We start from the raw sequence: 26,906 nt of genomic DNA, 5'->3' as shown, positions 1-26,906 counted from the left end.
AACGGATCTATTGATCACTGTCTCGAATCCTCGACGACGATCAGGCTGCGATATGACTTGACGACTGTGTTTCTGGAAAAGAAGTGGATCCCTGGCAGGCATGTCATGACTATGCTGCATGAACAAGAAAGTCGGCTGTCGGTTGCTCGTACTCCGTACCAGCATCGACGTGGTTAAACGACGTAGGGATAGATCCCGTATGTGCGTTTACGCAATCTACAGTTTTTGATTTTACCATGCCAACAGGTAGCAAAGCCGAAATCCGAGGTATCCTCTGCCTAGCAATTGAAAAGAGTCTCATGAATAGGCTACCTAGGTAACGTGGAAAACATTCCAGTACGCACGTACCCGGTAGAGAAACGTCCCTAGGAAAGAATATAATCCAATCTAGCATTGGCTTATGAAATTTATTTTATTCGTATAGATCAACGAACATCTAGAAGACGCCCATATCATTGATACCAATTTTTATCAACTTATTCCTCAATTATTTACTGGATCTCGTACTTCTGTCCGACGTTACTCAACATCTGTTGCATCTCCGGCAAGACGAAGCAACCGAGCCTGCCATTCGCTGCTCGGAGTGGGAGATTCGCCAAGGCATGGATAATTGAGTGCGGCAGCAAACAGAGGACTTTCCATTCCGATGCATTTAATGGCCCCAAAAAGATAAGCCAGCAGCCTCATAGACAGTCATGTTCCATCTATGAAGCTTGGTGCTCACACGACAGCACCGCCCCACCGTCTGACCCGCCTCCATCCTGTGTTGCCTCCCGACACGAACAAACCCGCCCGCTGTGACCTCGCCGTTGCGGCGGGCAGCCTCGAGTCCACGACACGGAGAGCGTTTTAGAGGGTTGTTTCGTCCTGATGCGGACTTTGAGTCGGCAATATGAGTGCGAGGACTGGGACAGGATCTCGAGGGCGGCCGCCGCCGCGCCGGGATGTGCTGGCCTCCATCAAGATGGCTTCCATGGAGGAGATCTCAAGGGCGGCTCTCCCTGCAGGTGAATCAATCCCAACTTGGAATCTCTAGATCTGAGCAGATATTAATGATGATTTTCCAGAGATCATGACCTTGATTCTTGACTACCTCTCCCCCGTCGACCTTATCCGAGTTGCTCGATCGTCACGGCTCCTACGGGAAATGGCATATGATGACACGCGATGGGTTCAGAAGCTGAAAATCATGGGATGTTGGGATGAATTAGAAGCAAGGAAAAACTTCGAGAGTGCTCATGGGACGATTGCCAGCGTGAGAAGCGTCGATCAGCCACCCGTCTCCGCAACTCGGAATGCACCGGATTCGTTGTCAGAGTTGAAATCGCTGTCAGACGGGTTTGACAGCATCAATCTGTCGACTGCCGCGCCAGATTCGAGCCCAGACAACAGGGGCAGCGACCCAGCCCTGGTAGCGCTGAAGCAGGCAAAGTCGATACGCGGACAAGCTCGGTCCGAGTATGGGAAGATCCATTCTGCACTCTCGTCGTTCTACGAGGCCATTGTGAATTCCGAAGCATCACCGGACAATCTGGTTACCCAGAAATACTCGGACCCGCATCAGCAAGCCCAAATCTTGTCTCAGTTGCAGGCGTTCGCGAAATGTGACCAGACTGAGGGATGGAGAGCTCGCGTGGATCAACTCGAAAAGGTCATATCGATGTTTGAAACAGCAGCCCTGAAGGAGTTCCGGCAAGGCTATGACACGGACGATATCAACGGCTCTATGCGGACCTATGCCCATATCCTCTGGACTTTGAACGGGGCTGCATCCGCAGTTCAGCTTTTCGTTCAGCATAACCATCTGGTCACTAGGAAATCGGACTTTGGCCAGGTTGCAGACTGCATCGATGAGACGACCGGGGCGATTAAACTTGAGCATACCCAGGCTTTCTTTACTCGCCTGAGCGTAGCCTACAACGAAGAAATCTCAATCATCAACCAAGCCTTTCCTCCACAGGCGAATGTCGCAAACTCTTTCCTGGATAAAGTCGGGCAAGATGTTCTCTATCCGTTTCTTACGGGTATTTTCGATGTACTTCACCGCACAGACCTCGAGTCATATCTCAAGGCAGTTTCCGGTACATTTGTTCAATGCTTGCATCTGTCCGAGACTCTGCTTCCGATACAGAGTTCTGGAGATGATTCAAAGAAGATATTGGACAGTTTCATCGCCAACGTCTTTGAGCCGCATATCGATACGTACCTTGCCGAAGAAGTCGACTACTTCAAAAAAGGCTCCGAAGCTGCAGTCAATGAGTGGGATCGACAGCTGTCGGAGCAGGCAGCCTCGGCAGAGTCTTTCTTGATGTCGAACATCAACCGCCAAGCCGACAAACGAGACTTCCTGACGTCCTTCAAGAAGGTCATTATGATGCCTGTTGCGATCCTTCCAAGTTTCGGTAGATCTGGCGATGGCAAATCTGATCAGGACAGCCCGAGCGAGACCCAGAATCCACTGAAGAGCTCCAACCGCTTCTCCACCATCTCCTCATCCCCTGTTCCGTTGAACATGGAGGAATTGCCAACGACCGAACTTGCAGCAAAGGCTGCCCTAATGAAATCGAAAATGGAGGGTATTCGCTCTCTTTTCAGCATTGAAGTTGCATTGGGCCTCGTCCACTCTGCCAAGTCCAGTCTCGAACGAGCAGCTCAATTCAGGAAGATCGGGGGCAACACCGCTACCGTTGTCAGAGAGCAATGCCAAGGGATATTTATTGCGTTGCTGCGCATCCTGGGTCATCGCCATGTTATCATCGGCTTCGACAAGGCCGTGGACCATCTTTCTAATTACCGGCCCCGCGAGCAAGGCGATCGAGAGCAATCGGAAGTGGAGCCCCTGGTCACGTTTCTGGAGTTGGTGAACGTCGGCGACCTGATCCTTCAGATGATGGACGTTTTCTACGAGCAGGAGCTGGTCGGATCGAAGCTCACGGACCGAAACGACTTTCTCGACCCCGCAGTCAAGGAAAAGAAGAAGTTTGAGCAGGCTCTGGACGAGCGCGTGGCCGCCGGTCTCAGCAAAGGTATAGACGTCCTGATGGAGGAGGTCGATTATATTCTAGCCACTAGACAGCTGGCCACGGATTTCAATCCTGCTATGTCCGACGATCCTCACCGTGTCACCATGGATGTAGGGGTGAGCGAAACCGCTACGGCGGTGGTTGATGTTGTGTCTTCACATACGCAGATGCTCGTGGGGAGTACGGACAAGAGCACCTTGGACGTGTTTAATCAAGAAGTCGGTCTACGCCTCTTCACTGCGTTGTGTAAGCATTTGAAGCGACAGCGGATAAGCGTGGAGGGCTCCCTCAAGCTTATCAGGTAAGTCTACAATACTTTCTCTCTTGTCACCCGTTCTCGCTTTACCAACATGTGAATTGCAGCGACATGAACCACTACTTCAAATTCATCCAAACGTTGAAGAACAGCGACCTTCTTCTTTACTTCAAAGCTTTCCGAGAACTAGCGCAGATTTATCTGATTGATCCGTCCGATGCGAAGGAACTCGCTGCGATCATCGCCGACGCGGATCGCTTCCATGGCATCTGGCGTGCCGAAGAGGTCTACGAATTCGCCGAGCGACGCGCAGACTGGTACCAGGTGAAACGAGATGTGGAACGAGCGATGTATGGCATTGGCTGTAGCGTTATGTGACCCGTGTGATGATATATAGGCTTGACTATAGGTGATATACCGTGTACCATCCAATCCAAGAAACAACTAAATAAGCATCCGATCTCGAAGCAATCCAACTTCTTTCGAAGCAATAATTAGCCTAGCTCAAAGAAAAATATATATGCAGTGAGACAAGTTCAGTCTGACGTCAAAAACCGGCCACTGCTGCGACAACGTAACGACATGCCGGAGTCGACCGGATTTACAACCAGGGGCTTTGCAAAGCACAACACTACAAGATGTGACCTTGAATGAGTATTATAGGATCTTATATTTATCAAGACTTAACATGATTACTGGTAAGATGGATTCACCGCTAGATATACCATCTATCGCTAAAACATTGATAGGGAGAGCATCTGTACCATTTATATATCTACGACTATCTCTATCATGATACTGAATGAATATACACTCTTGGTCCTCCTTTCTACCATCGCAACAGCCTCTGCACAAACCACCACAACCACCACCGTCGAGCCAACCACCACGGCACCCCCCTCGTACACCTCCACCGCGGACTTTGAATCCACCATCCTCCAAGTCAGCAACGAGTACCGCCGCCAACACAACGCAAGTGCCCTGATCTGGAACGGGTTGCTCGCAGCGTATGCACTGGACTGGGCACAGAAATGTCAATGGGAGCATTCAGTAAGTCCACCTGATTTTTAAGACGGGGTTTTGTCATAGTATTGATGAGCTAGTATGGACCGTACGGCGAAAATCTGGCAACAGGATACCCCAACGTGACGGCTGCTGTGTGCGCCTGGGGCGACGAAGGAGAGGAATACATCTATCACCCGCCGACGGGGTTCACGGAGGCAACCGGCCATTTCACCCAGTTGGTCTGGAGGGCGACCATGGAGGTAGGTTGTGCGGCTGTGAACTGCGGATATAACACGACTGCTTCTTCTGATGGGGCGGATGGCTGGTACGTTGTCTGTGAGTATGTTCCCATGGGGAATGTCGAGGGGAGGGATAACGCGTTCTTCAAGAAGAACGTGCTTCCGTATGCGAGGGGATTGAAGAGCGGCGCGGGCAGGTATGCTTGTAGAGGGAGTTTGGTCGTAGCACTGGTCGTAGCACTGGCATTGGCACTGGCACTGGTATTGGGGGGTTTGTCTTAATATACTCCTGTAGACTTCTACTATTCTGACCAGTCATATATTCATCTCTCATGTTGAACCCTGCTATCGGGACAATGGCACACAGATCTATCAGATTTTTTGCTCTCGAGACAAACTCCCGGCCGAGACCGAGGAGGCGAGAAGTGTATGAACAACGCTCATACATGAAAACATTGAGAGACATTAGATGACGAATAAGAAAGAGAAGAATGAAAGAAAAAAAAAGGAATAAGAAATGAAAAGTAGAGACAACCCAATTCATCAGTTGATAACCTCTTCTGTTTCTTCGATGATCTCCTCCACAATCTCCTCCACCACGGTGTCGCCCTCGGCCGGCGCGGACACGGCACTCGCGTCCTGGGCCAGCTTGGCTTCGTCGGCCTCCTCGGGGAGACCGAGGATGTCCTTGTCCTCGGCAAGCAGTTCCTTCTCGAGGCGGATCCAGGCAGTCCATTCGCTGAGTACCCGCTTGCGAGTCTCGACCACGGCGGTGTTGGCAATGTCGACGGCGTACTTGTCCTCCTCATCGAACTCCTTGGAGTACTCGCGGAGGTTGCGGCGGACCTGCTTCTGCTCCTCCTTGCTGAGGAAGGTGACCGGGCGAGGGCGCCAAACGAACTGCTTGAACTTCTCTGTCGGGTGCTCACCGAGGGTGGTACCGGCGAACGTGTGGATATTCCAACCGTTTTCCATCTAGAAATGAGAGATTAGTTATTGAAAGTAAGAGGGGGGACACGATGGGGTAGTCTTTACCGAGTGTGTCCACACACTAGCACTGCTGACTACGTAGCGGCCAGTGGGATCCCAGTCAATGTCAGTGACACCGTAGTGCTCAACCGTCTTCATCAGCTGGAGGTTGGCTGCCAGGTCCTTCTCCGACCCGGGCTTCTCGCCTTCAAAGTCCATGTCCCAGAAGTCGAGGTCGAAGCTGCTCTGCGAGTGAACGGTCGCCACCACGACGAAACGGCCCTTGGGCGACCAGTAGATGGCGTTGCTCGTCTTCTTCTCGATGGTGCGTATCAACTTGAAGTTGCCAAGGTGGTGACCCTTCTTCTCGGGAGCAAAGAAGGAGACGGCCGTCTTGGGCGGGACGGCGCTGCCGGAGGGGGCTTCACCGTTGGTGATGAGGACGAAACGGTCCCCGTTGGGCTCCCAGGCAAAGTTGATCACCGTATCCTTCAAGCTGTCAACAACCTCAACAGGTACGCCCTTCTCCCTGACGCGGAAGATCTCCAGGTTGGTCGCCATGGATTTCTTGGACTTGGAGTGGCGATCCACCTTCACACAGACATAGGTACCCTGCGACTGCCAGTGCAGCTTGACGTCGGAGACGTTGAACAGATTCCGGGTTCGGACAATCTCCTTGGACGGCACGCTCATCATGGCCACTCGGGCGGGGTTGCTGCCGATCTCAGGGGTCCAGAAGCAGAGAAGCTGCTCGTACTGCTTGACGCCCTCCCGGCTCGGGGTGGCGGGTGACCATTCAAAGTCCATCACGCCCTCCACCTTAACCGAGGTCTTGCCCAACAGATTCATCCGGGGCAGCTCGTAGATGGAGATAGACTGGTGTTGGAGCATTCTGGCAACGTACTTCTCATCAGCCGACCACTTGAAAGCGGGCCACTGAACCTTCTTCTTCTCCGCCGCGGCGTCGGCAGGTGCGGAAGCGAGATCGTGAGACACAAAAGAACGTAAGGGCTTGCCGGTGGTGATGTCCCAGATGATAAGGTTCTTACCATCCTCCTCGTAGGTCAGGATGGGTTGGCCCTCTTCCACCTGGATAGGTCGTGCCGACCAGGTGGTGAGGTAGTTCTCACCGGGAGAGAACTCAATCAGCTGGACGAACGGATGGGGGAACTGCTTCTGTTTTGAGAAAGCCGAACCGCCCCAGAGTTGAACACCCTGGGGGTGGACGGATGCGAGATAGGAGCCCTTCGGGGACCACTGCACAAAGAGCTGTGTCCAGTGGGCGCGATCAACCACGTTCTCCGGGTCGTTGCTCTTGTTGTTCCAGAACACACCGACCTTGTCGCCACGGTAGAGAGCGAACTGGTCCCGAGCGTTGGGGTCCGCCAACCACGAGCGCAGGTGTTCCTTCTCTTTGAATGGCTCCACAGCAGGGGGCTTGTACTCCTCATCGACCCGTCCCTCGCGGCCATACCGGTCGATATCCATCAGCTTGTTGACGGACAGTGTGTGCTTCTTATCGAGGGGGGTGCCGTGGAGGGCCTTGACGGCGGCAACGGCTTGTTCGGGGGTGTCATATTCAACAAAGGCAAATCTAAAGAGCAAAAAAACCAGGGGTTTCTGTAAGCAACCATCACAATGATCATTCCACGCGCGGTCTGCCGGCAACGCACCCTTCGGACATATTCTGATCGTTGAGGGGCATGAAAATCGCATCTTCGGAGGTGTTGCCGACACTGGTGAGTTTCCTCAACAAGAATTTGACGAGCTTCTGCCTGCTGTCCCCGGGCACGACCGGCAGCCCATCGATCACAACAAATGTATCCAGACCCTCCTCAAGTTTGACCTCGTACTGCTCCTTGAGATCTATCGCATCGCCAGGTCGCGTTAGCCGAGAGGGGTCCAACCCAACCCAACACAACCGCCAACAAAAGAAAACTCACCAGAGAAATCAATCTCTTCCTCCTCCTCCTCCTCGTGGAGGTCCTGCTCGGAAAGGTTGTCGAAACTGGGCGCCATGGTTGCACTCAACTCGGCGGGAGAGATCTCTGATGGTTGAGTTCGATACCGTCCTGGCGTGCAGAGTTGGTCCTGGCGAGAGTCGTTTTTTCTCGTTTCTGTTCGACCCGCTGCCCCGACGCTCGTTAGGGCAAAGCCAAATCCCAGTGTGCGGCGCTGCTGACTCACCAAGTCACATGACCCACCCTGCTTAGCTCAGCGGCCCTTCCCCAGGTTTGCTTTGCTTTGCTTGCTTTGCTTGATTTGCTCTGTTTGTCTTGACCGGCCGCCGTGTGCACTGTGCACTGTGCACTGTGTGGTAGTAAGGCCCGTAAGGCCGTAATTATTCTTAGTTGCCGTCAGTCGGTCCGTAACCGCCGTATTACTTACTACAGCTACTCCAACGCAGGTCGGAACTCTTGCGCGCTGCTTGCAGAAACAGAACATCCACAGGATCAGATCAGCTACTCTAGCCCTCTACTGCAGTCAATGCCACCGTTTTTCTTTGTTCTGCAGCCTCCCCTTTCTTTCTCATCAGATCTGCTGGATCAAGCTCTGCTATACTACATATAGTTGTGGCCGTCTGTCCTCTCACCCTCTCACCTGCCTCTCCCTCCCGTCGTGTGTCTCGTTGTGCCCCGCCAGTCCTGAGAGCCAACGCTACACCCGCTAACTGCATTTGGATGGGTCTCTTTTCTGCCTGAGGCACCATAAACCCCATCTGTTGATACCTCCACCCACCTTCCTGCTTCAACGACCCAGCGACGAGTATACGGTGGTGTTCTCCCGTCTGGAGCTCATACATTCGATTTAGTAAGATCAATTGCAGTCGGCTCCAGCTTGAAGTATCGGGGACAGCTCAGAATAGCCGACGTCGCGCTGCCAGGATGTCGCGTAAGTGTTCTAACCGTTGCCGCTCTCTGCTTGTTGATCCAGCTCAGCTGATAGCGGCTCTCTATCCCAACCCACAGTCTCCGACGATGCTCGCGCGCAATACACTACGATTATTGACTCGATCCTGGCTAAGAGTGACCTGAATACCATCTCTGAAAAACGTATCCGCAAAGGTCTGGAAGAGGCCGTCGGCTATGATCTCACTCCGCAGAAGGTTCGTCTGATGCTCGCCGCCCTGTCGCAAAGTGTCGGCGCATGTCGCCGATTACATTTTGGCTTCACATGAGGTTGCGAGTGTGTGCTAATACTCTCACAGGCTGCTCTCAAGCAGCTAATCATGGAGCGGTTCGATCTCTTTGCTGACAAGGGTGGAGCAACAACGCCGGAGTCTGCTCCCCAGACAGCCAACGGCAGTGAGCCCGTCAACCACACAACAGCCAAACCCTCCTCCCCCCCGTCATCGTTATCTCCTCACAAGCGCCAGGCCGAGAATGCAGAGTCCCCGGATCGCAGCGAGCCGACCCCTCCGAACAAGAAACCCAAGCCCGACAATGACGTAGATGCCGATGCGATCTTCGCGGCGAAGCTACAGGCGGAGGAAAATATGCGTGCAAGAACCACTCGCGGATCGAGTACTAGGAAGACGGCGCCGGTGAAGAAGAAAAGCAAGTCGAAGACTTCCAAAAAGGTCAAGGCGGAGGACGATTCCGATTTGGAATCAAACTCAGAGGCAGGACCTAAGAAAGAGGTCAATAGATCTGGCGGATTTCATGTAAGCCAGCCTAGCCCCTCTCCCTCCTCAAAAGCCATTGACAAACTGACTCTCTTTCAATAGAAACCCCTACGCCTGACACCGGCCTTGTCTGAATTGCTCGGGGGAGAAACCTTGGTAAGGCTTTGTCTTCGTGATCCATGCAAATTTGTGCATATTTTTGACCCAAACCCAATAGCTTTCTCGCCCCCAGACTGTGAAGAGGCTTTGGCAGTATATCCGAGAACATAATCTGCAAGATCCGAGTGACCGACGTCAAATCCGATGTGACGATGCCATGCGGGCGGTCTTCAGGCAGGATCGAGTTCATATGTTCACCATGACAAAGATCCTCAACAACAATCTGTACAATCCTGAAGAATAGCCACTCCTGCTGACATGCTGCTTGTAACCGGCATCTTTCGCAAACCCTTTGTGTGGTCTCCTGCCAGATAGACTGGAGGATTTTTGCCCTCCACCTTTTCAAGCGTGATTTTCACGACCGCCTCTTTATACTTCGGTCAACAGTTTCCCGCAAACAGCGGGATCGAGCTGCCTCTGATCTGCCATTTCTTCCCCCTTTTCTTACGCATGTTTATCATGCAGCTCTATCTCATCCCATCTCTTGAATAGAGAGGGTAACGTTTCATGCTCTTCTGTTTTTCATTCTATTGCATAGTTCCTGCGTCTCTGTCTCCCTTTCTACTCTAGCGGGAGTTGGTGTCTTTTATTTCCTCGTGGGCTATGATGAGGTTGGTTGTGTCGAAGATTTGGCCTGCATCCTGCCTTCATAGCCTGGTCCAAATGCAACTGGAGCTGCTGGTGTTTCCTTACCTTTAATGAGTCAAGTTACGACTGTGCCGGGCCCTATAACCACCTATGAATCACTATGAATCACTGTCGTATTACCCTCACCACCTTGTCTCCACCCCTCGCTGCAGAGTGGTTGCAGCCTATAGAGACATACTGCATGTCATCTAGGCCTCTAATTGGAATATTCCCAACTTCTTGCAATAAAAAATATCCTCCTCTGGTAAAAGTATAACATTTAGAAGCTGTTTATAACAGCTGTCTGCTCTCTCATGCCTTTTTAATGTTGGGGCAAGAAATCCACGCTGTTCCACCCAACTTTTTTTTTTGGCCTGCCCGCACTTTTCCTCTTCCCCACCATCAACGGCAGTAACAGGAGAAGAAGAAACCACCCCCGCAAAGCCACAGACGCAAAGAAGAGCCAAGAGCTCTGTCTCAGGGACCGTTGAATCGTCTGTCCGGGCTTTGATTCCCTGAAATCTCTCTGTTGGCTCTGCCCTGCTTCGAAATGACAGACAGTTTGGCACAAACCCAAGCTCCGACCGCGGAATCGCAGCCCGCACACCAGCACCGTGGCAATCGCCGGCGCGGGCGAGGGGGTCCTCAGTCTGGACCTGCAGACTCGCACCAGCAGTCCGATGGCCGAAATGACGGTGTTGGCAGGGGTTCCAAGTCCCGCGGTCGTGGCGGACGAGGAGGTCGAGATAGACCCAACCGTCAGCAGAACAGGGGCCAACTTGCCGATTCAACGGATGGTGCTGGCGATGCGCCTTCGTCCACGGTCGCCGACACGAAAGCCAAACTGATCCCTACGCCGGCGGCAGACGATGCCGACGATGGAGAGGTCTGTTTCATCTGTGCCTCGAAAGTCGATCATACGTCGGTCTCGCCGTGTAACCATCGGACGTGTCATATTTGTGCGCTGAGATTGAGAGCGTTGTACAAGAACAAGGCGTGCGCACACTGCCGGGTATGCAATATAGAAATCTTTCACCTTCTTCCTACATCCATCTGTCTTACTGCCTTGCTAACTTTGATTCTTCCCTATCAGACTGAATCTCCCTTTGTCATCTTCACTGACGATCATACAAAGCGCTTTGAAGAATTCAAAGACACGGACTTCTCGCGAACGGATGATAACCTGGGGGTGAAGTACGAGAAGGATGAGATTTTTGAAGACACCGTTTTACTATTACGGTACAATTGTCCAGACAAGGACTGTGATGTGGCTTGTCTTGGCTGGCCGGATCTACACCGTCATGTCAAGAGCAAACATGGCAAAGCCATGTGGTATGTTCTATCATCCAGTCAATCTATTTTTCCTTTTAATTCCACTGCTGACCAGGGGGGGTTTTATAGCGACCTGTGTACTCGAAATAAAAAGGTCTTCACTCATGAGCATGTACTGTTCTCTACGGCAGAACTGCGCAGACATGAAAAGCACGGTGATGATGTACCTGGTGCGATTGACCAGAGCGGGTTTAAGGGCCATCCAGAGTGTGGTTTCTGCCGACAACGCTTTTATGGAGACGACGAGTTGTATACCCATTGTCGCGATAAACATGAGCGGTGTCATCTCTGCGACCGCCAGTCGAGCAACCGGCAACAACAATACTACATCGACTACGACGCCCTCGAGGACCATTTCCAAAAAGACCATTTCCTGTGTCTGGACAAGGAGTGCCTGGAGAAGAAGTTTGTTGTCTTCGAGTCTCAGATGGATCTGAAGGCCCATCAGCTGGAGGTGCATCCGAATGGTCTTTCCAAAGATGCCCGGAGGGACGCGAGGATGGTGGACATGTCCACGTTCGACTTTAGATCTCCATACCAGCCCCAGCGCCAACGACGCGGCGCTGGCCGAGGCCGCGACCCCAATGCGGAGCCTCTTCCAATGTCAAGTGCCCAGCCGCTGAGACGAGACGAGATTGCCTACCAGAGACAGATGGCTATTCAGAGTGCCCAGTCCGTCTCAACCCGCAGTTTCGGCGGCTCGCTCACTCGCAACGATACCCAGACTGTGCGTGCCCCCGACAGGTCTGCCGCTGGAACTCCTGTTTCCAACACCGCCGCCGCCGCTCGCCCACCTCCGCCTCCTGTGGCGGAGATGGACAATCTCACCCTCGCCTCAGATACGGCCTCTCTTGCGCCACAAGATCAAGCCCGCCGGCTACGACACTCCGCAGTCATTGAACGCGCCTCGAACCTTCTGCGCAACGATTCCACGAAACTTGCCGAATTCCGCACGAGGGTTTCCAGCTATCGTGCCTCCTCCATCTCTGCGACCGAGCTGATCGATGCGTTTTTCTCCCTCTTTGACGCTCCTAGCTCCGAGCTTGGGAAACTGGTCAAGGAGCTGGCTGACATATACGAGGACGAAGCCAAGCGCAGTGATCTGCTCAAGGCCTGGAGCGACTGGCGCGCCATTAATGAAGACTACCCGGCTCTGCCGGGCCCCAGCGGGATTCTGCCCGGCATGTCTCCATCGACCGTCAGCAGTGGCGGAGGTGGTAGCCGTGTCCTCCGACTAAAATCCTCAACTGCCCAATCCTCGCGCTCCTCGGTTGGTCGAAGCGGCACCCTCCCAGCTTCTTACTCTTCCCCTTCTTCTTCTTCACCATATAACCCTTTTCCCCCTCTTTCTTCCACGACTGCGAGCTCCCGCTCGCGAAACACCGCCAGCACCACTACCCCCTGGGCTACCGCAGCGCCAGCGCCGGTCTCTTCCTCCCTCTCCAGACCTGCTACCATCACCACAGCAAGCCGTGTATCATCTTCAAACTCTTCCTCCCGCGTCATACAGCCTGCAAATCCGCGGAGCACCGACGCATTCCCCGCGCTGCCGACTGCCCCGAAGCCAAACGTCCTCATGGCTGGGCTGACGCGTGGAACTGTCCGGTGGGAAGACCGGCGAGCGCCAGCGCCGAACGCGTGGGGCGGCAGCCAGGACGCAGGCCCCGGAGCTGTCGGCGACGAAGATGCTGTCGACCAGGGAGGGAGGAAAGGTAAAGGCAAGAAGGGGAAGCAGACGTTGTTCCATTTTGGGTAGTGGTTAGATTTCTTGTAAATGCCGTGATAGTCTAGCAAATTGGGATAGATTTACTTCGAGTTGATACCATCTTTGAAGAAGAATAAATAGTCACCTCGTTATATTAAACCCTTTCCATCATTGCCTCTATCTAATACTTCGTACTAAACTCTTAAAACACCACGATCAAAGAAGAAGGAAAGAGGCCTCGCTTCCATCGATGTTCGTCTCTAACACACTCGAAGATAGAAGACTAGAGTCTGCTCTCGACTGGATATTTGATTCTGCTTCTTCCCAAGGCGAATTGTCTTCGATGTGGCTCTCACTCTCTGGGCTCGAGTCCGATGCCTCGTCTCCACACTCTGCCTCTCCTACTGACCCATTCTGGATAGCAGCCATGCGCAAGGTAAACTCATCTTGCATCTTTTGCAACCACCGGCACAGCTGTGCACCCTGCATTGTCCCGTTGCGAGCCTGAAGAAGCTGTTCGCGCAGGGACAGAAGCAGCTTGCGTTTCCGGGCGACGATGAGTGCCGGCGACGAAGGGCCATGCTGTTGCTGCTGCTGTTCGGCGATACGCTCCAGCCGGCCGGCAATGTGCTGGCCTACCTGCAGTACTACGGGCGGGAGATCGACGAGTCTAGCGAGGGCGAGGCCATAGTTCTGGCGCGCGACGGGGCCCTCGGCGACGCGATACAGCATGGTCATCTTGGAGGCATCGGCCGCGATCTCGGCGGCTAGATGGAGATTGACGACGCCCGCGCGCTCGGCTAGGATGGCAGCGAGGTCGTGGAAGTGGGTGACGAACCAGACGAGCGCGCCGGTCTCGATGAGGGCCTCGGCGATGGCGATGGCGATGGCTAGCCCGTCGGTGGTGCTGGTGCCACGGCCAAGTTCGTCGATGATGACCATGCTGCGGGGCTCGACGTGACGTAGGATGAAGGCCATTTCCCTCATCTCGGCGGCGAATGTTGAGACGTTGGTTGCCGGCTCGTCGGTTGTGGACACGCGCGCGAATAGTTGGTGCACGATGGGAAACGAGGCGTAGTCGGCCGGCACATAGCAGCCGATCTGTGCCATGACCGTCATCAGGGCTAGGGAGCGGATGTATGTTGATTTGCCGCTCATGTTGCAGCCCGTGATGATCTGGAAGCGGGACTGCTCCGTCGCGTAAGCGTCATTGGGGACGAAGGTGGTTGTGTGGATCTTCTCTTTGATCGGATGCCGGCCGGCCTTGATGGCTAGAACTTCCGTCAGCTCAGGGCGGACGTAGTCCTGGCTTACGGAGAGATAGACAAAGGCCGCTAGCATGTCGAGCATGGCGACCGCTTCGCTGACTTTGAAGAGCACCGAGATCTCGCCGCAGATGTGGTGGATAAGCTCTTGGATGGTTTGATCGCTCATGTTGACGACCTCGTTGTGGGCATCGAGAATCTTCTGATTGAGCTTCACGAGATCAAGTGTCTGGCACTCAATGCGCTTGTTTTTGCGGAAGACATTTATAAAAATGTCCGGCAGTTGTCTATCACAGAGTGCTGTCAACGGGATGCTGATGTAGTACTGACGAGCTGAATCGAATTTCAAGTTCAGCGGAAGCTCATGGGAATCTGAGTTATATCAGCGTGGGAAGATACATCGTGTATGCTTCGTACCTGATAGTCGGGTAATGAGATCGTTGGCATCCATGTTGGCCTCCTTGTAGGTCTGCCGCGCCACGTCGAGCAGACTGTTCACTCCGGCCTGGATGCCTTTAAGAAACCAACAGCAGCCAAGAAATGGGGATGGATACCTTGACCGAGTATATTCTTTGATTCCTCAGATCTAGTGGCCGGGTCTGGTAGGTGATCTCTTGATCCAGGGTGTCCTCGATCAGACGCTGGATGTTTCGATGACCTTCCGGGTCACAGATCTAGACCAATCAGCCTGGAGTGATGAAGGTAGAATTGGAACTGATACTTGTCGGATGGTAAGTAGAAGTGAGCTTTGGGCAGTTGTAAGGGCCTGATGAATCGAGTTTATTGACGAGACAAATGTTTTGAGCATAATGACATTATTCACCGACTGCTCGACGTACTGAAAGGTCCGCTTGGTAGGAAGTAGAATGAGCTAGAGAGTCAATATTCTATCTCTGCATGTATAAGTATGTGAATACTAACAGATGTCAAGACTTTCTCTGAATCGACAATTCCCTTGAGGGCTTTCCAGAGCCGTCAGTGACTGAAAATGCAGGAAGAGGAGGTTTTTCTTAACACACCCTGTCTGATAGTAAAATACATGTCTTGTTGGGAGGCGAGATCCTCCACAGCATCATATCTAGCAAGCAGTTTAACCTCTTCCGTTGATGGCTGAAGAATATTGGCTCTCAGTAGCCTAGCACCCATGGGGGTCAGAGTCTCATTCAACAAACCGAGGAGGCTGTCTTTCGACCTCGCATTTTGCAAGTTGCGGATGAGTTCAAGTTGAGATATAGTAGAAAGATCAATGGCCATTGATCCGTGAGAGGACTCGAATTTGATGCGAAGAGACTGCGGTGAAAAGACCCTGTGAAGTTCCAACTCGACGTATTTGAGGACCTAAAGCGTTTAAAAATTGGCAGGTATTCGATGATACACAGTCTGAGACTAAAATAAGCAGATAAAAGAGTTCTTGCTTACGGCTGCAAAGCTGCATGCTGCAAAATAATTCCCCCCCAAAGCCATTCTGATGGATTCTGCATCACCAGGAAAGGCCAGATGATCCACATATTCCTGGTCGGTCTTCTCGGACCAGAATCGACGGTCGATGAGGGTCAAGGTGGACTCTTCGAGATTCCCACTGATGACAGAGAAGAGCTTTGACTCTTTGGCGGTGTTCATGAGGAGGATCTCGGTCGGCTCGAAGACGGCGATCTTGGTGATGGTTCGGACATAGGTCTGGCTATCGCAGATCTGACAGAGGACTACTTCGGCAGTCGAAAGATTGACAAAAGCGAGCCCTACAGTAGTCGAGATGCCTCTTGACTCACTGGCGGCACACACAATCTCCTGGGAGTCAACGCTGGTGGCTCTGGTGACTGGTCTGCTGCTCGTTGGCCTGGCTGCTGGTCGAGAAGCGTGCTCGCGAGTATTGTACACGAGAGACGATGCTCTCAACAACGCCATGATGAGTACCTATGCATAGATCTAGCATAGATTAAGGGTAAGTGTATCGCAGAAGAGGAGGAGTGTATGAAGGAGGTAGTCGAGAGTTGAGAGAATTGAAGAGCCGATATCAGATGACGTCCCAAATGGGCAGTCACGGTGAAAAGATTTGGATGATATTCCTCCACATACTGTAGTAAGTCATTAGGAACAGATAGAAAGGCTCTATATCACCATAACTAGACCGATATATCTTCTATACTATTGTATATCTACATTCGATTGATCTCTATGAAAACTGAAGCATAGACAGGCTAGTGTAACTATTGCAGGGTGGCTGCTCCGCCCACGAAGAGCCACAATCGAGTTGCTACCGAGTACCATCATATCATATGAGTCTATGCAGATAACTCTTACTATATATTTCATCAATTATCTTATTTAAGCACTATAACAGTACTACCTACACCCGAATCAAATACTCTAGTAATATCAGCTATCGATAAGATAAACCAAAACAGACTAGCGCCATCAAATTTCACTCCGCAAAAAAATATCACGACAACGACAAATTCAACCCCTCCAACAGCACATTACCATTCCACCATGGCCACGCTCTTGCCCCCGCCCAGTAAGCGCCAGAAGCTGGAGGTTGCCGAAAAGGCACGCCAGCAGCAGGAGATTGAGAGCATACCTGCCGATCTTGGCAGTGTGCGTGTGCAGTTCTTCGACCAGGCCACCGGCACTGCTACGGGGCCGGCGGTCTCGGTGCCGGTCGCTGATGCGACGGTCAAGAACCTCGAGACGTTATTAAACACATTACTAGAAAATGTATTCTGATATCTGCCCATTAGTGTTTTCTTCCTTCTTTTTTGTGTGTTTTCTTTCTAACTGTTTAGGATGACGAACGAGTTCCCTACCGATTCACCTACCAGTCCGACCAGAAGGATGGCCCGACGCTCGATATCCTGGCCGATCTGTACCACTCGCTACTGAAACCGGGGTTGAAGACGACAGAGGAGACGATACCGCTGTACTACACCCCGCAGGCGGTGTTCCGAGTGAAGGCGGTCTCGCGGTGTGCGGCAGCGATCGCGGGTCACGGCGAGGCCATCCTGGCGACCTGCTTCTCACCGGTCTCTTCGTCGACGATGGTCTCCGGTAGCGGGGACGCGACAGCTCGTATTTGGGACTGCGAGACGAACACGCCCAAGTATACGCTCAAGGGTCACACGAGCTGGGTGCTGGCCGTCAGCTTTTCGCCCAACGGGGCGATGATCGCGACGGGATCGATGGACAACACGGTGCGGCTGTGGGATGCGGACAAGGGCCAGGCACTGGGGGGCCCGCTCAAGGGCCACGCGAAATGGATCACAAGTCTGGCGTGGGAGCCGTACCATGTGCAGCAGAGCGGGCGGCCCCGGCTGGCGTCGGCGTCCAAGGACTGCACGGTGCGCGTGTGGGATGTGGTATCGAAACGGATCGACCTGGTCCTGACGGGCCACAAGGGGTCGGTAACCTGCGTGCGGTGGGGGGGCCTGGGCAAGATCTACACGGCATCTCACGACAAGTCGATCAAGATCTGGAACCCGGAGAACGGAGCCCTGCTGCAGACGCTGGCAGCACACGCCCACCGGGTCAACCACCTGGCCCTGTCGACGGACTCGGTGTTGCGGACGGCCTACCATGACCCCATGGGGACAGTCCCGGACTCGGAGACGGACAGGGTTGCCGCTGCGCGCCGGCGATTCGAGCAGGCGGCCACGGTGAACAACCAGCTTGTTGAGAAGCTGGTCTCGGCCAGCGACGACTTCACCATGTTTCTGTGGGACCCGGCTCAGTCAAACAAACCTATTGCCCGGTTGCTGGGGCACCAGAAGGAAGTCAACCATGTGAGCTTTTCGCCGGATATGGCGTACATTGCCTCTGCTGGGTTTGACAACCACGTCAAACTCTGGAATGCCAGAGATGGAAAGTAAGTTTTTTTTTTTCCGTCCCTTTTCTCTTGAAATTCTGTTTCCCAAGCTAACGAGCAGATTCATTACGACTCTCCGCGGCCACGTCGGCGCCGTTTACCAGTGCTGCTTCTCCGCCGACTCTCGCCTGCTTGTCTCCTCGTCGAAAGACACCACGCTGAAAGTGTGGGACGTGCGCACGGGCAAGCTGGCCATGGATCTGCCAGGACACCAGGACGAGGTGTTTGCCGTCGACTGGAGTCCGGATGGGCAACGGGTCGGGAGTGGAGGGAAGGACAAGGCTGTACGGATATGGAGGCACTAGAGATGTAGTATAATAGACCGTATGGACTTTCTATGAATATGCTCTACACTAGTTACCATCTTCATTTAATCCAATCATTCTGTTACTGGATGATACCAGGTACTCTCCACTTGCTGAAGGTAGTTCTGATCTAGATAGGGAAGACCTATGTTCGCCATCTGGAATACTTGACAACCATGGCCTACCTGTTGCACCCTTCAATTCTGAGATGATAATGCGGAGTCAGAGGAGAGGGCATACTATGTATGAAACGTGACCAATCAACTACCTAAGTAGCCAAGTACTTAGCCCTGGTCGTGTCGTACTATAGTTTCTATGGCGTGCTCTTCGCCATGGTGGCGTAACATGGAGCATACGACCATGCATGCATATATTGACTGCAGCTAAGACAACTGATTCTCTCCCAGGAGAGCCATCAAGGCAAAGTGGCTTCCCAGGGTCGGCCGGGCGCGGAAACTATCGTACTCGCCCGCGACATAGTCTGTGCCATTTTTAACCCAGTACTTGTCTGAAAAGGGGACGGCGTTGAGTCCATTCGAAATGTACGCGTGTAGGTCGGCGATGAGCATCTCGCGCGCGGCACCCGTCACCGTCGCGGCAACGTAGCTCTGCCAGTTTGTCTGGCCCCATGCGAGCGAGCCATCTAGGGGCAGTCCGGCCGCCTCGCGGGCAGTCGGGTAGAAGGCGCTCGTCGCGTTGTATGCGGCCTCGGGGAACACGTCTAGCCCTAAGAGAATGTCCGGATAGAGGTTGAAGACGAGGAACCACGGCTCGATCCCGTACTGGATCGTGAAGTAGCTACCACTTGCATCTGTGCCGACGCGGTCGGTATAGATTGTCGTTGCAAATCCTTGGCCGGCGGTGGTATAGTTATCCTGGCCGGTGAGCGCCCCGTAGGCGGCCAAGCCGACGGCCGCCTTGATGCCCAGGTTGGTCTGGTTGGCCAGCTCGCCCAGGCCGTCGTTCAGTGATAGCTGCTTGGCGGGGTACTCGCCATTGACCAGTAGATAAGTCGCGTACTTCTCCAGCAGGTCGGCGTATGTGGTGGCCAGGTCGTCGTTGCCCGAGGCCTTTGTGTACGCGTGGCTCATGATCACGATGTTGCCGCTCTCTTCGACAGGCATTGACTCGCCCGAGGCCAGATGGCCCGTCGCGTTCGGGTAGTCGGCTCCAAGGTCGTGTACTGCGTAGTCTTCCGTGTACAGGTCGCTGACCGAGTACTCGAGCACGGGCCGGAGCAGCAGCTTGATCCAGGTCGCGTCCAGCGCGTACAGCAGCGGGAACGTTGCATAGATCACATCCACCGTGTTGATGTTACCGTCGCTCGAGATCTCCTTTATGAACGCCCGCGGCGAGCTCGTGTCTAGCGTGTCGTCTGGGATTGTCAGCTCCATCCCGCCGTACACCTGCCGCACAGACAGCGCCAGGATATCCGAGTAGTTGCTGCCGCCTGCGCTGTACGACTCCTCGCCTGCCTTCTGGATCAGCTCGTCCAGGCTGCTCGCGTCGCTGTCGGCGTCTGTGTAATCGTCCAGGAAGTGCGAGACCGCTGCCACCGTCTCCGGATACGTCGCGCGGTAGTACCCTGTTTGCGCGGCGCCCAGGTAATTGATTGACTGCAGACGTACATGGCCGATAGCAAAGGTGACGGCCGCACTCTCACTCACCGTACCCAGCTCCTGCGCGAACCCGACGACGCCCCCAGACGTCCAGGCCTCGTGGGTATCGTCGAGGGTTCCGTTCCCAACAAACTGGGCACGCACAGCGGCCACGGGGCCCGACGCAGCGGTCAACTTGCTTCCACTACTATTCCCGGGGCGGGTTGCATAGACGGCGTCCCCCCATAGAGCCTGGCCGGCAGTGTTCTGCGAGTAGGTGGCCGTGTCCTTGGCAGAGATCTGGTAGACGGCGGTTGAGCCGTTCGTGGCGTAGCTCCATTCGGAGCTTGTCGACTGGCCTGTCCACGAATCGTCGATGTCGGAGTAGATCTGAACGCTCTGGCCGGACGCCTTCACGGTGACGGTCAGGTAGGAGAACGGCAGCGACTGGCGTAGGTAGTTTGTGGGCGAGACGGGCGACAGGAAGTCGAGTGTGATGGTGGCAGCACCCGCAGTCAACGTGAAGATACTGTGTGTCGAAGTGTACTTGCCCTCCGTGACGGTCGCGTTCTTCGTATCCTCGAGGGAGTCGACCACGCCAAACAAGTTGTACGCAACATCGTCGACCCGAGCGATGAGCGACCAGTTCAGCTCGTTGCCGTACCAGAACTGCGAGCGACTCGATGGGAGGTTCTCCGCTGCGTTACCGGGGAGCCACGCTGGATAGTTAGACACGGAGAAGTCAGGGGAGAAGGGACAATTATGAATTCAGAGTTCTCACCTGATAGATAGGGACTGCGCACCGCGAGAGGATATGCGGGAGGCAGCAGCGGAGTGAAGGTGGCGGTGGAGGATACGTGAGGCAGCAGCAATAAGCAAGCTGTAAGAATGCCAGCAAACGCCATGATGGCAACCAGAGAGACTCCAATGGTTATTTTATCCATCGCAACTCGATCAGCAGCCAGAGCTTGCCTGATCTTATATGGCAAACAACGCCCTCCCCCTCCATGTCTCAGGTTTGCCTTGCTGCCGACGCTACATACCTTCTACCTTGTCAATAACTACTCCATAGGTGGTAATGGCCCCCATCATCGGCAGTCAGCAGTGAAGAGAACCTGTAAGAATCCCTGCCTAGGTGGGGGCTGAGGAAATCTCCGGCTAGGATGTAGTAATAATAAATAAAGTGATCACCTTCATGATCCACTTGATAAAGTATAAAAGGTGTTTGATGGTATACTACATAACTGGCCTGCACGCCATTACGACTCGAATGGTAGATAAAAACCCATGTGGTGGATTTTCCTGGAGATTCAACTTTCAGAGGATATTATATTTCGATACTTTAGTTACCCAGGTACGGAATGCTTCGACATCACGCAATTTGGTGAAGGTATTGCATTCCCGTCAGAGAAAGGGATACGAGGGAAAGGCTTGATTTAAAGACAGGTAGGTACCTTCTACCCAAGTACCTAGGTAAGTGCTTAGCCCTGAGGTACCCGGTACTTCCATACTTGGATACCGAATTGAGACTCAAGTTAGGGCAGGGTTGGGTGTATCACATGTCTTCACCGACAGTCCTGACTCCTCAGTCCTGACTCCTGAGCTCAGTCTCTCCTCGGCCAGACAACAACAACCGTTCGAGGAAGCCATATGTCCTCACAGTCGTGAATCGGCCTCTCTACCAGCCCCACGACACACAGGTCATACGCAAGAGCTTGAGAGCATCGGCCTTTTCAAAGGTGTGCCCAACATTGTGCAAGCAGCCGGCATTGCCGTTTCTACGGATCCTTGTACGAAGTATTACGTTGAGCTTAAACCTTTGAATGTCGTGTTTGAATCCGATGGGAACGCGCTCATTGACATGGACTTTATTTGAAACTATCTCACTACTGAAACTACTGACTCTAGGACGTCGTTTAGATAAGTCAATCTAGGCAACCTACCCTTGGACGGTTCTACTCCCTGAGACAAATCCCGAATCTCCTTCGTCACTGTCTGTGAGGGCAGTCCACTAGTCACTCCAGAGCTCACAATCATGTCTGAGGATTATCCTCCACGCACATTGCCAGCCGCTTAAAAGCCCCATCGGGTGCCGCTCAGAGGGCCGAGAACAGGATCAGGAACAGATAACGATATTGCCCCGCGCTGCCTTGATACTTTGGCATCCAACCTGCTTCGACTTTGAATTATACAGAGTTCTCTCTCTGTCATTATTTTATAGGGCTGTTGGTGACAATTCTAGTTATATTCGATTATTATTCAATAAGAAATAAATAGATAGTTTAAAGGTATGTACCATCTACTGGCATCTAGACAGGATGGCGAGGGAGTAGGAACTCTTCTTACCAATGGCTGTCTGAGTATTACAGAGTATTATCATTGTTATGTTAATAAACAAAAGTACTATACTTCAATGGCAATTCTATAAAAAGAATATTGTTATTATTAATTTGTTTCTTCACAACTGAACCACAGCGCTGGTACCACCTAGTTCTCAATGATATATTCATTTATATCACAGCCATGCCCCGGGGGAAGTGGAAAAGAAGACTTCTTAAATCTGTCTGATTTCATCCTTCTGTTCTTTATTATCTCCATAGGCGATCTCCCATCCAGGCAGTCAGTTACGAGGTTGCATTGATGTGGTATTCGCCCACCATCATCGTCCGAAGACGGTCGCTGAAAACGGTCGGTTGTGGTATACCTACCGTAGTTAAGAGGATAGAGAGTAGTTATAGAACCATTGTAAAGACAAGTCTTCAGGTAGAACCCTTAGAAACAAGAAAATTAATTATAATTAATACGCCTAGTAGATAGAATTAAATGAGAAAAACAAATCATCTGCCAGACATATTATTCTGTACAGAAATCCTGGGTTTGTCTGCCGTCGTGGCATCGCATCGTTAGATAATCCATTGCGTCCAACCCACTTCCACTTCCAGCACCGGCCGTATCTTCCTCTCTCTCCCCCCCCTTCTCTCTCCCTCTTTCTCGCTGCTCTCCTCTCCTTTCTTCTCTCTGGATTTCCACCTCCTTTCATACCACACCCGCTTCAGAGCTGCGATCCGTGGAAAGTCAGCGCATCTCCCGCTGTGACAGCCGCCGCTAAATTCCCTCCGAGTCTACTACCCCCCCAAGCTTCTCAGCCCCGGGTCCAATCGGTGTGTCGGGAGATTTCGAGCTCTCCAGTCTGTCTGCCCTTGATCAAACCCTCCCACAATCTTCTTCTTGGTCTGACGGGGATTCCAGTCGCCTCTAGTTTCACCTGTTCGGCAGTGACGCTTCTCGGTCGCTTGTACTTTCACTTTCCGCCTTCGTCAACGCTGGTTCTTTCCACCGCTGTTCCTCCTCCAGCCCACTAACTCGACCACCGAATCCCTCCCCTCCTCCGGCCCCTCGACGCCTTTTTCTCCTGCGGATCGTTTTATTTCTCGTCGCTCCGAGCTTCTCCGAGGGTTCTGTCGACTGTCCGTTGCGAGACGCAGCCTTCTCCGTCGACCGTTGCACGCCCGCAAAACGCTCGCAAAACGCCCGCCCGCACACACCACCCCTCCGGCGGCCGCAGAGTCGATGCTCCAACAGTGACGTCGCAGGTCCCTGACCCCTCTGCTCCGCTCCTGACACGGAAGAAGGTCGTCTAGACTGTCCATCCTACACTCAGAAGATCATCTGCTTATCCCCTTCGGTGGTGTTTTTGCTGCTTCTTTCCCACCCTCGGTTCCTCTGCGCCCGAACCATGTACACCGCCGAGCACGAAAGGTCCCATCCAGGTCCGCCCCCCCCGCTGTCGATGGATCGCATTCCTCCTCCGGCCGCCGCCTATCCGACCCCGGGGTCTGGTAACCTGATGCGCTCCTCCGACCACCTCGCCCCCATCGCCACCGTCCTCGACGGCCGCGTCTGGTCGCTGCAGGTCGTTCAACAACCCATCCGCGCGCGCATGTGCGGCTTTGGAGATAAGGTACTCCTTCCCCTCTTACTACTTATGAGTAGGTGATTCCAGGCTAATAGGTACCAGGATCGGCGCCCCATTACTCCTCCGCCCTGCATCCGCCTCATCGTGCGAGACGCCCAGACCGAGAAGGAAGTGGATATCAAGTATGGCCGAAATGGTTTTTCTTTTTTCGCCATCTCGTCTCGTTGATGCTAGTACTGACGGTCTGTTCTAGTGAAATCGATACCTCGTTCTATGTCCTCACCGTCGATCTGTGGAATGCCGAAGGCACCAGCGAGGTCAATCTCGTCCGCCATTCGGCCTCTTCCCCCTCAATCTCTACCGCGACCTCCTCCTCCTACCCGCCGCCACCGCAGAACATGGCCGCCGCCTATCCGCCATACGGTCAGACTCCCTACGGCCAGTCAGTCGGCTATCCGCAGATGGGCAACTACTATGGCGCCAACCAGCAGCTGGCCTACCCAAACGCCTATGGCGCCAACCCGCAAAATGCATACTACCCACCATACTATCCTACCGGCAACCACTTACCCTCAGCCAACATGTCGCCTGCCCCGAGCTCGCAAGGCACCGGCATGTTCACTCGCAACCTGATCGGTAGCCTCAGCGCTAGTGCCTTTCGTCTGACCGACCCGGACAACAAGATTGGTGTCTGGTTTATCTTGCAAGATCTGAGTGTTCGGACTGAGGGAACCTTCCGGTAATTCTCCTCTCTCTTTTTTTTCTTTATTTCTTTCCCCCCTCTTCTTCCTCTCCCGGAGCGGGGTGAGCGTGGTAAAATGGGACACTGATTCTGGTAGACTCAAGATGAATTTTGTCAACGTAGGTACCAAAAATACCGACCCCAGTGACGGCGCCAACAGCACGGTGGTCAACCACGGCTCCGCCCCGGTACTGGCCTCAGTCTTCTCCGAGCCCTTCCAGGTCTTCTCTGCAAAGAAGTTCCCCGGCGTGATCGAGAGCACGCAGCTGAGCAAATGCTTTGCCCTACAGGGGATCAAGATTCCCATTCGTAAAGATGGCGTCAAGGGGTCGCGAGGGCGCGGAGGCGACGACGATGACGGAGATGATTACGAGTGAACTCATGTATCCTTTTTTTCTGTGTTGGTTTCTGTTTTTTCCGCTTGTCTCGATTCTCCAGGCGGTGTTGGGGTCGGTTTGCTCCGGTGTTCGGGATGGGTAATACCTTGCTATTCTTGCCGTATATACATACCTAAGTATCAATTCAATTCTAGGAGAGCCCTGTATTCTCCATCCGGGAAACTATCACCTGATTCACAAATACCTGCGTATTCTGTTTGCCGCAGGGATAAACATAAACAAGCTTCATCAGTATCAGTTGGCAGGTCATTGGTGGAATTGAATTGGCCGTATGCGCAGTTACTTCTTAAGGGAACTTTCAGGGCCATAGTTGGGCAACTAGTAAATTAGGCAACTAGAAGATAGTGCTTTTGATCAATCATTGCCGATAAATCAGAATTAGAGGGACGGTGAAATGACCTATGTCCCTATGTAGAAACGTAGCTGCTGCATGATCACCTAACTATCATCGAGTACCACCCCGGCCCATTCTCCATTTGCAGTATGGATGCTTCGGAGTTGACCAACAAGGGAAAGAGACAAGGGAAAGAACAGTGACAGACAGGACGATCAAAAGAAAGGCCTTGTCACCTATCCCTCTCTGTACCGAGCATAGGTAAAGGGATTCTCTGATTCCTTTGATCTGCATATAGTTAGTTGGTCCGTACTTGATGGGATCCAGCTATGGAATGGAATAGATCTGGCTCGGAGTGAATAATGCGCTCTTGGTAGGGAAAGGTATCCTGACTCGAGAATGAGATAGTTGTCGTCAAGTCCAGACCATGGCATGTGATGGATCTGGTGTCATACCATCATAGAATGGGCATCATCTAATAAGTTAACTGTTTGGTCACTATTCTTGGGATCATGATTGACACATAATTTGGAATAGTACCGAGCTGGCTATGTTGGTCGGTCATTCGGTCGGACCAAATCCGTCTCGCTCATCTTTGCAAATGAGTTGGAAGGATTCAAGCTTCCAACCGTAGGGCGACAGCACATCCGATCGACTCTAGATGGAGTATGAAGTATGAATGTATGGTTACGTCGTAGTTCGTTGGATGCTCTGGACTAGAAAGAGTCACTCTTCCGTCCCGTAGATCTGTAGATCACCGCGCAACGGGGATCCCGCTTCTTATTCCCTGATGCGGAATCACCCCTGCAAAGAACCATTGGTCAGGTCTTTCTTTCGTTCCCGGGCACGTCGAAGCAAGCATACCTTATTACCTATGCTCCGTAGTTAGCATCTGCAGATCAGGAGTTCCCGTAGGAGTAGTTCTTCGGAACTTCTATCACTTGTCTCACTCGTAGCGATGAGCCCGGTGAATCTGTGCAAGGAATCAATTGAATCATGCCGGGGAGAGAGAGAGAGAGAGAGAGAGAGAGAGAGAGCCTTCTTGCCATCACATACCCCACTAGCAAATTGAATGGGAATTGGGCTCCAGGGACCTCATGGGATTAATCAAGTCCAAACCAATTGGCAGGCCTTTTTAATTAATCTTTAAAATTAGGGGTCCCTACCGCAAGGTTATTTTGTGGAGCCCATCTTCCCACAGCATCAATACGGGAGTACAGAGCGCAGAGTGCAGTGCAATGCTCTGTAGTAACAGTGCCGCTGACTCGAGTTGAGAATGGTACGTAACCACTCCGTACTCCGGATTCCGCGGTTGTCCTTTTCGTACCAGAGTCGTCGGGCCACCTGTTCGGTCGATCATTAGCGCTTAAATGATGATCACCCGAATATTTGAAAGGGCGGTCGACGGAACACACGGTCCGATAGTCGACGAGGAGGTAGTAACTCCGTACTCCGTACGGAGAGGGACGGACTAGGGAGAATGGGTTATGGAGTTACTCCGTGGTCATAGCAGTCTTGTAATGCACGGCGAATCAGCATACCCACTGTG

General features: G+C 52.9%; 6 protein-coding genes across 6 annotated transcripts; 4 read left to right on the top strand and 2 right to left on the bottom strand.

Moving 5' to 3' along the window:
- Nucleotides 1–892: 892 nt before the first annotated feature.
- Nucleotides 893–4,805, top strand: ASPZODRAFT_2118133 (hypothetical protein; the record flags this gene model as incomplete). Its single annotated transcript, XM_022727778.1, has 7 exons — nucleotides 893–1,007; nucleotides 1,068–3,324; nucleotides 3,387–3,653; nucleotides 3,733–3,804; nucleotides 3,871–3,933; nucleotides 4,029–4,329; nucleotides 4,383–4,805. The coding sequence occupies 7 exons, from the start codon at nucleotides 893–895 to the stop codon at nucleotides 4,803–4,805; spliced, it is 3,498 nt and encodes a 1,165-aa protein (XP_022577734.1).
- Nucleotides 4,806–5,066: 261 nt separating this feature from the next.
- On the bottom strand, nucleotides 5,067–7,511 carry ASPZODRAFT_103646 (hypothetical protein; the record flags this gene model as incomplete). Its single annotated transcript, XM_022720842.1, has 4 exons — nucleotides 5,067–5,498; nucleotides 5,559–7,086; nucleotides 7,166–7,358; nucleotides 7,436–7,511. 4 exons carry the CDS (start codon nucleotides 7,509–7,511, stop codon nucleotides 5,067–5,069), a joined length of 2,229 nt encoding a protein of 742 aa, XP_022577733.1.
- Nucleotides 7,512–8,157: 646 nt separating this feature from the next.
- On the top strand, nucleotides 8,158–9,772 carry ASPZODRAFT_1176386 (hypothetical protein). The gene is made up of 6 exons (XM_022721179.1): nucleotides 8,158–8,384; nucleotides 8,462–8,598; nucleotides 8,701–8,797; nucleotides 8,846–9,156; nucleotides 9,220–9,273; nucleotides 9,335–9,772. The coding sequence occupies exons 1-6, from the start codon at nucleotides 8,378–8,380 to the stop codon at nucleotides 9,518–9,520; spliced, it is 792 nt and encodes a 263-aa protein (XP_022577732.1). The 5' UTR covers nucleotides 8,158–8,377; the 3' UTR covers nucleotides 9,521–9,772.
- Nucleotides 9,773–10,453: 681 nt separating this feature from the next.
- Nucleotides 10,454–18,369, top strand: ASPZODRAFT_154695 (hypothetical protein; the record flags this gene model as incomplete). The annotated part of the gene is made up of 6 exons (XM_022726119.1): nucleotides 10,454–10,915; nucleotides 10,997–11,235; nucleotides 11,305–12,947; nucleotides 16,679–16,920; nucleotides 17,025–18,064; nucleotides 18,126–18,369. The coding sequence occupies 6 exons, from the start codon at nucleotides 10,454–10,456 to the stop codon at nucleotides 18,367–18,369; spliced, it is 3,870 nt and encodes a 1,289-aa protein (XP_022577731.1).
- Nucleotides 18,370–18,752: 383 nt separating this feature from the next.
- ASPZODRAFT_146239 (hypothetical protein) lies at nucleotides 18,753–20,872 on the bottom strand (the record flags this gene model as incomplete). Its single annotated transcript, XM_022725158.1, has 2 exons — nucleotides 18,753–20,686; nucleotides 20,749–20,872. The coding sequence occupies 2 exons, from the start codon at nucleotides 20,870–20,872 to the stop codon at nucleotides 18,753–18,755; spliced, it is 2,058 nt and encodes a 685-aa protein (XP_022577730.1).
- Nucleotides 20,873–23,355: 2,483 nt separating this feature from the next.
- Nucleotides 23,356–25,366, top strand: ASPZODRAFT_1175753 (hypothetical protein). Its single transcript, XM_022721177.1, has 5 exons — nucleotides 23,356–23,928; nucleotides 23,986–24,065; nucleotides 24,137–24,622; nucleotides 24,723–24,970; nucleotides 25,027–25,366. Exons 1-5 carry the CDS (start codon nucleotides 23,704–23,706, stop codon nucleotides 25,137–25,139), a joined length of 1,152 nt encoding a protein of 383 aa, XP_022577729.1. The 5' UTR covers nucleotides 23,356–23,703; the 3' UTR covers nucleotides 25,140–25,366.
- Nucleotides 25,367–26,906: the final 1,540 nt, after the last annotated feature.

This window comes from Penicilliopsis zonata, assembly GCF_001890105.1.
Source record: "Penicilliopsis zonata CBS 506.65 unplaced genomic scaffold ASPZOscaffold_20, whole genome shotgun sequence".
Lineage (NCBI taxonomy): Eukaryota > Fungi > Ascomycota > Eurotiomycetes > Eurotiales > Aspergillaceae > Penicilliopsis > Penicilliopsis zonata.
Note: the sequence above shows the minus strand (reverse complement) of the source record. Positions and strands in the feature narration are given on the sequence as shown.

What these genes read in the sequence shown, in the direction of transcription:
- ASPZODRAFT_1175753 (XM_022721177.1), top strand. Translation starts at nt 23,704, where the DNA reads ATGTACACCGCCGAGCACGAAAGGTCCCATCCAGGTCCGCCCCCCCCG. An exon ending in TGTGCGGCTTTGGAGATAAG is followed by an intron (nt 23,929 to 23,985) that starts GTACTCCTTCCC and finishes AATAGGTACCAG; the next exon opens with GATCGGCGCCCCATTACTCC. An exon ending in GAGAAGGAAGTGGATATCAA is followed by an intron (nt 24,066 to 24,136) that starts GTATGGCCGAAA and finishes GGTCTGTTCTAG; the next exon opens with TGAAATCGATACCTCGTTCT.
- ASPZODRAFT_1176386 (XM_022721179.1), top strand. An exon ending in ATGATCTCACTCCGCAGAAG is followed by an intron (nt 8,599 to 8,700) that starts GTTCGTCTGATG and finishes ATACTCTCACAG; the next exon opens with GCTGCTCTCAAGCAGCTAAT. An exon ending in TGCTCGGGGGAGAAACCTTG is followed by an intron (nt 9,274 to 9,334) that starts GTAAGGCTTTGT and finishes CAAACCCAATAG; the next exon opens with CTTTCTCGCCCCCAGACTGT.